General features: G+C 42.5%; 1 protein-coding gene across 5 annotated transcripts in view; it reads right to left on the bottom strand.

The window, feature by feature from the left end:
• Positions 1-1,179: 1,179 nt before the first annotated feature.
• yeats2 (YEATS domain containing 2) overlaps positions 1,180-7,248 on the bottom strand; it is a 104,123-nt gene continuing 98,054 nt past the window's right edge. For all 5 annotated transcript variants that reach the window (XM_048542120.2, XM_048542123.2, XM_048542122.2 and 2 more), the window contains 5 exons: positions 6,602-6,803; positions 4,101-4,330; positions 3,779-3,853; positions 3,227-3,300; positions 1,180-2,365 (listed from right to left, as the gene is read on the bottom strand). In XM_048542120.2, the coding sequence (XP_048398077.2) occupies positions 2,239-2,365; positions 3,227-3,300; positions 3,779-3,853; positions 4,101-4,330; positions 6,602-6,803 (708 nt within the window). In that variant the 3' untranslated portion in view covers positions 1,180-2,238. The remainder of the gene's footprint in view (positions 2,366-3,226; positions 3,301-3,778; positions 3,854-4,100; positions 4,331-6,601; positions 6,804-7,248) is intronic.

The raw sequence follows: 7,248 nt of genomic DNA, 5'->3' as shown, positions 1-7,248 counted from the left end.
GATTATGATGGTTTAGAAGGTATCACTCTCTCTCTGAGCCAGAAGGATGTGGGTTCAAGACCCGCTCTAAAGACTTAAAAACACAATTTAGGCTGACACTTTGGTGCAGAACTGAGTGAGTGCTGCAATGTCAGAGGAGCTGCCTTCTGAATAAGCTGCTAAACCCAAAGCCCTGTTCTCCCTCTTCAGTTGACATTAAAGACCCCGCAGCATTATTTCAAAGAGCAGAAGTTATCCTGTTCCATAATTATTTATCAACCAACACATTTTTTAAGAAAAATGTCAGTATTGTGCTGTTTGTAGAAGGGCAATGTGCATTAATGAATTGTTTTCTTTCCCACAATACAAGACTTAAACAAGTACTTCATTATCCGTAAAGAGCTTTGGGATGTTCTGAGGTTACAAAAGGTATTAAATCAATACAAGTCATGTGCATGAAAATACAATCCACCAAATCTCTCCGATTATTGATTTGGTGATGATTTTACATTTAATTCCTCTCTTAGATTGCCTTACCTTCTCTCTTTAATGGAAAGGCCCCCAGTTCCATTAATCCCTCTTCTTCATTATAGCCTTTTATCCCTGGGCTCACCTTGATCCATCTCTTACTGCCAATGTCTAATGCAAGTCTATTTGTTGTCTTTTATGCTTTGACTGATAGCTGCCGCCTGTAATGGTTCTGAGTTTGGCAGATTTCCAAACAATTCTTTGTCAGAGGTTCTGATCCAGAGTACATCAACAGTTTTATACTCATTGCTGTGCAGGACCCTCTTTAATAACTCCAATTAATGTTTCAGTGGTTTAGTAAGGATTATGCAATCAGTGGCAAGTTTGCATTTCTCTAGACTATTAAATGTTATTTGGGGAAACTAAATCAGACGTAGGTCATAACTGACTGGTTATGATGAATGAAACATGTCAGAAACTGGAAAATCCGGCTTGTGCTTGCAGCATTTCATCTTTCATTTATATTTCCAGAGTTCTTAACTATTTTACTAAGTCTGGGGACAGCTGTTTGAAATCCCTCAAATATAAAGAAAATTAGTATCCAAATATAAACAGTTGTAGAGCTACTGTAGAGCCAGGTACATCTGTAAAGAACAATACATTCAACAACAGTCTTCTTACTGATGAGCTATAAAAGGTTACCACTGCACCCAGAAAATGTTCAAACTCAGATTTTTTCCATTCAAATTGATTTTATTCAATTAGATTTTTAACTTATTAATGAGCTTCAGGAACAAGGGAAAGAGAGTGGAACACATTACTGTTCCAGCTAGGTTATAATCTTATCCAGCAACAGCATAACCATCCAGCTCATGGACGTAAGAGCCTATCTTGCTACTCGAGCTAATTGACTGCGCTGCACAATGCAACTCTCTGACCAAGTTAAACCAACAGCACAAGAAACAAGTACAATGGCCGCTGGCAAGTGAGATCAGAAATGGAGCCAAGCTCCCATTCATCAATAAGCTATAGAGATGATGATGGCTTTGAAGGCCACCCCTCCCCAAAAGCCAGGGCAGTGGGACGAGATGGTGGAGACGGTGCACTTTTAGCTGTCATTGGTGCTGTAAAGCTGGCTGCGTGAGGGCAGTAAGCAGAACTGTCAGGTACAGCTAGGTCCTTCTATTACAGCCCTTATTAAAGGCAAGCTGGTAGATGGGAGATTGTACAAATGAAACCGTAATACCCTGTTGCTACTGATGGGCAATTTAATTTCTGTCTGTAAAGGGCATGCAGCGTGCTGTGGAATTTCAAAACTGTGAGGTACTTTTTTCTTTAAAAACAATATTTAATAACAATTACAATGACAAGCTGCTTTAGTCATTGCATGATGTCATTTGGACCAGAGGTGTGAGCTGTTTAGATTGAAGGGAGATGACTTTGATTTAAGCCCTCCATCACAGTGTGTGCACATCATTAATCCAGTTTTGTCCTTGACACACCAATCCAAAGACGTAAAAATGTACATTGCCAGCATTTTGTCTTTTTCCAGGTCTTGACTGAACATAAACACATTCCTGCTACAGCTCCTACCCAACCTCTGACAACAGCCAGCTCCAACTTGGAGCACTACTTCCGGAAGCTTCCGTGGCTCCACGATGAGTACTGACGGCATGCATTGGCGCAGTGACCATCGTGGGCACAACGGCTGCAGCGATATGTCAGTGTAACAGTGGCTTTGGACATTGCCAAATCCCTGCCTTCAATGGAATGGAAAGCGTGTGAATCCCTTCATAATCCCTGCTGTGGGGTCTGTTCTGTAGCCAGCATGCCCATGTACTTGTTGGTGAGGAAGTCGCAGACAGAGACGTTACAGATGGCTTGGTGGACGTTGATTACATTCAGTTCTTTGGGTGCTCTAAATCAAATAAACAAACAGGTTATTTACAATTGGACATGAAATGATACTACACAGAAAGTAGCTATTCAGCCCATCATGCCTATTCCAAGAGTTATGCAATGAGTACCTATATAAAGGGCGCCCTATTATAGGAAAGATGTGGATGCTTTGGAGAGGGTTCAGAGGAGGTTTACCAGGATGCTGCCTGGACTGGAGGGCTTATCTTATGAAGAGAGGTTGACTGAGCTCGGTCTCTTTTCATTGGAGAAAAGGAGGAGGAGAGGAGACCTAATTGAGGTATACAAGATAATGAGAGGCATAGACAGAGTTGATAGCCAGAGACTATTTCCCAGGGCAGAAATGGCTAGCACGAGGGGTCACAGTTTTAAGCTGGTTGGTGGAAAGTATAGAGGGGATGTCAGAGGCAGGTTCTTTACGCAGAGAGTTGTGAGAGCATGGAATGCGTTGCCAGCAGCAGTTGTGGAAGCAAGGTCATTGGGGTCATTTAAGAGACTGCTGGACATGTATATGGTCACAGAAATTTGAGGGTGCATAGATGAGGATCAATGGTCGGCACAACATTGTGGGCTGAAGGGCCTGTTCTGTGCTGTACTGTTCTATGTTCTATGTTCTACCACTCCTGAGTTCTTTTCTCATAGCTCTGTATTCTCCCCACAGATGCTGCTCAGTTTCACCAGCAATTTCTGTATTTGCTCTACTATTCCAATGCCCTTCTGAATAACACCAGCCTCTGTAATCATCTGCCCAAATCTCTCTCTGCCTGTTTTCTAATTAAGCACCGGTCCTGCTCGTCTCTCATCTCAACCTTGACATTGACAGTCAGAGACTCAGGCAATTAGAAGGAAAACTGCAACATACCTGTTCTGGGGCGTGCTCTGGTATGCGACTTTCAAAGACTCTCGAAGGATGTCACTTACAAATAGTTCAGCAGCCTAAAGACAAAGAGGTTCTACAGATCAGGAATCATGCCAACACTTCAAGTCACTGAATACTGCAGCTTCCCAATGGCCCTTTACTCTGCACCCCCCGCAAAATGACAGAGACTGAATTTTACAGCAACAGGTTGGAGGATAGGAACCATGGCCAGTATGAGCAGATCCTGGAAAATCATTAGCTTCTTGGAGTGATCTGTTGTTACTCAGGTCTGGCACAGACTATAGAGTGACAACCTGTTACGCAGACTTCCTGCATAATTTAGTGCAACTTGTCGCTAAGCTCTAGTGACATATACACAGGAGATTAGCTGCAACTTGCAATAATTTAACATCACTCGCAGCCACTCACTCTTCCACACAGGAACATGGGCTTGCTCTGAGCCATTCACCCTCGCTGCAGGAAGTCATCCTCACTTGCAAGGACTCACCGTCATTGAGCAACTTGCAATTATTCAGTAAGACCTCTTGACCTTACCTTTACGATCATCCCTTCAATCACTGGGGCATAGACACGGCTCTCCACCTCAATGGGTTCAATCGTGACACCAATCTATATAAAAGGAAAACAGAGTGGTGTGGAGGGACTAAACCAGAAGGAAAACAAACAGAGGCTGCAGAGGGACTACGTCATCTTGGAAAGGCAGTCCAAAGGAGACACAGATGCCCAGACGCATACATGCATGCACGCCCCCCCACCCAGCAAACAGAGCGCCAGACATTCAAAACACATACAAACAAGCAGGTGGGTACCGGCTGCAAGTTGGGTTTCTGGCTACATCTTATCATTCCCTGATTACCTGCTGGGCTGTGTCTCTGGCATACTCCATGGCTGGCATCAGCCCCATGTAGAATTTGACCTCTTCATCATCCTCCTCCTCCAGTTCCTTCTTGATTTTCACTTTAGAAGACTCGGCTGTGCCAATTATGTCAACCTCTTCATCGCTCTCAGATTCCGTTTTCAAAATGGCCTCCACCTCCATGAGTCTTTGACAGAGCTCACTGGCCACGCTGTACGTGGAAGGGCATTCTGAAATACATTACCAAAACTGGTGGATAATAGAAAACTCCTAAAGTAAGCTGCAGATTTGGTGAACAACGGCAAGTACTAAAACGATCCATGAGTCAGTATTTTAATTATGAATTGCTAAATATTGACGAGAGTAAACAGCACTGCACATTTGTAGAAATCGAACAGTTTGTAAATAAAGGAGAGTTCTTAAATCATTTAAAGCAACTCAGATGGTCTGCACTTAGACGGAAATGAAACAAAATGAGTTGTAAACAATGGGAAGAATTTGGAAAATCACTTTGGAACTCTGTAGAGTAGATCATGAATATGAAAGCTTCATCAGAAACATGGAAGTATCTTCAAGAATATGAAGACATATCCAGGGACATACAAGTGTCATGGAGGGCACTGAACAATTTTTTTTCTTTATTCATCCAGGGATGAGGGTGTCACTGGCCAGGCAGCATTTATTGCCCATTGCTAATTGCTCAAAGGGCAGTTAAGAGTCAACCGCATTGCTGTAGGTCTGGAGCCACATGTAGACCAGACCAGGTAAGGATGGCAGTTTCCTTGCCTAAAGGACATTTGAACAAGTTGGGCTTTCTCCCCCCAACAATCGACAATGAATACACAGTCACCATCAGATTCTTAGTTCCAGATATTCATTGAATTCAAATTCCACCATCTGCCATGGCGGGATTCAAACCCAGGTCTGCAGAAAATTATCAGGTTCTCTGGATTATCAGTCCAGTGATAATACCACTAGGCCATCACCTCCCATCAAGGTGACTCATTGCATCTTTGAGTGGGGGAAGGAGTGTAAATGTAAAATGTATTAACTAGCCTAATTGTAATGCCAAGGTATATTAACTCATAGACCTTCTTTGCATAGAAAATAATAAAAATACACTGACAGAATCAGTTAGAGACCAAAATTAATCGATACTTGAACACCCCTTACTGCAGATGGTTGCTCATTTTTTAAATCAAGTGCAGAATTGCTTCAGATTGGTGGGACATCCCGATCAGTTTCTCCGCTCAGGGTCCATTTAAGGAATAACTGCTACCCTGCTTTCACAACACCAGCTCATATCTCTCAGTCACATAACTGCAGTTTTCACATTTCAAATGGCAGCAGGAAGAAATATGGAATAAGGCAAAATATTCCATTTTAAAGACCACACCACTAATCCTGAGGTCCAGTTACTGTAAATGGGAAAGCATATAATCGATCACCTGGTGTTTTAAGTAGTTTTAAAGCTTTGTACGTCTACCTGAGTCGTCGTAAATCAAGTAGAGCTAGTAAATACCTCTGGACAATCTAAACCAGAGTGATTTGACTGCCTGTCATAAATTTAGATCTGATTCTAAAACTGGACCATCTCTCTTTCTTAAATCTACATGATGTTATTTATCACTGATGCCTTTTAAATATTATCTGAATCTATCCCAGCGATTTAATACTGGAATCATTTACCACTATGTAGGACAAGGACACTGAGCTGTATGCTTCGAAAGTATACCGTTTGCATAGTGTGCTGATAAGCTGCAAATAGAATGTCTCCTGGGGAAGTGTCTTCAAAGGACATTGAACATTTGTTATTGTGGCTGTCAAATAATTGCCAGAATTTAAAAATTGTGGATCATTTATTATAAATGATTAAATAATGAACAATGAGCCTGACATGCGTCTGGAACTCCATTCTATCCAATCCTAGAGGGATACAGACAAAAGATACAGTGATTAGAAATCAGGCTGAACTGAAAACTTAATACAATGCTTCAGATTATCTTTCTAAACTACTGACTGACATGATATCATTGGGACTATTATGCCATACACGTACAGGACATAGTGTGTGTGACGATTTGGGGTGGGGGTGGGGGATTGTGTGTGCTGTGGTGGTGTGGTATTGAGCTCCAACTGTACGCGGTGTGGGAGAGAGAACTTTGAATGTATAGAATGTGGGGGAGTGAGACTCAAATGTTTACAGTATGGGACAAAGAGACTCAAATGTACAGTGTGTGAGAGAAAGGCTCAAAGGTACCGCGTGTGGGAAAGACAGGTCTCAAATGTACAAGGTGTGGGAGAAAGAGCTTTGAAAGTACAATGTAGAGGGGAGAAAAGTCTGAACTGCCTAGGCTTAACTTCTCACTCCCAACTTCTGTTTTAACTTGTGCTGATTTAGGAATTCAACAATTCACTCAGCAAACAGTGGGGGCTCATTTTGTTCTTTCACCTGCCTTAGCCTGAGTGATTTATCACTTGGAATGGAATGCTGATCTCACCTGGCTCGTTGTCGATTCGAGCTAGTATATCTTCCATCGAATCCTCCTCGATGACGGCAGTCTCTGGGTCAGGGGGGGTGTACCCGCGCTGGCGACACCAGTACATGATTTGCTTAGTCTTCATGACATCTGTGCTACTGAACCGTGAGCATTTCTCCATCACCTCCTGCAGAATCTTTCTGACGGCTACTGCACGCTGCCACTAGGGTAGGCAGGGAGGAATATGAGATTCTGAGCTTTCCGTCACCATCCTTAAAGACTACAAATAAGGAGGGAAAACATGCCAGATGCATTCTTGGGCTGAAGTCATGAGAAAGTCCAACAGATGTTTGTCTCTATCTCAAGAGACCAGAATATTGAGTAGTAGAAATTTGGTTTGTGTTGCACTGAGGCTCAGTCAGATTGTATCTCAAGTATTAATTTAGTTTCGAGCATGAACTTCAGAGAAGTGGTCTTTCAGGGTGAATTTTGTACAGACACCAGAATCACACCAAAACTTGAATGGTTTAACTATGAGTACTTGTTGCACAAAATGGGTCTGTATTTCCCAGAGGTTAAAAGTGTGAGGGGTGATCCAACTGAGATGTTTAAAACAATGATGACATTTGACACAGTGCACTGGGAGAACTGGTTTCCCCAGGCATGGG

The sequence above is a fragment of the Stegostoma tigrinum genome, chromosome 14 (assembly GCF_030684315.1).
Source record: "Stegostoma tigrinum isolate sSteTig4 chromosome 14, sSteTig4.hap1, whole genome shotgun sequence".
In the NCBI taxonomy this organism is placed as follows: domain Eukaryota; kingdom Metazoa; phylum Chordata; class Chondrichthyes; order Orectolobiformes; family Stegostomatidae; genus Stegostoma; species Stegostoma tigrinum.
Note: the sequence above shows the minus strand (reverse complement) of the source record. Positions and strands in the feature narration are given on the sequence as shown.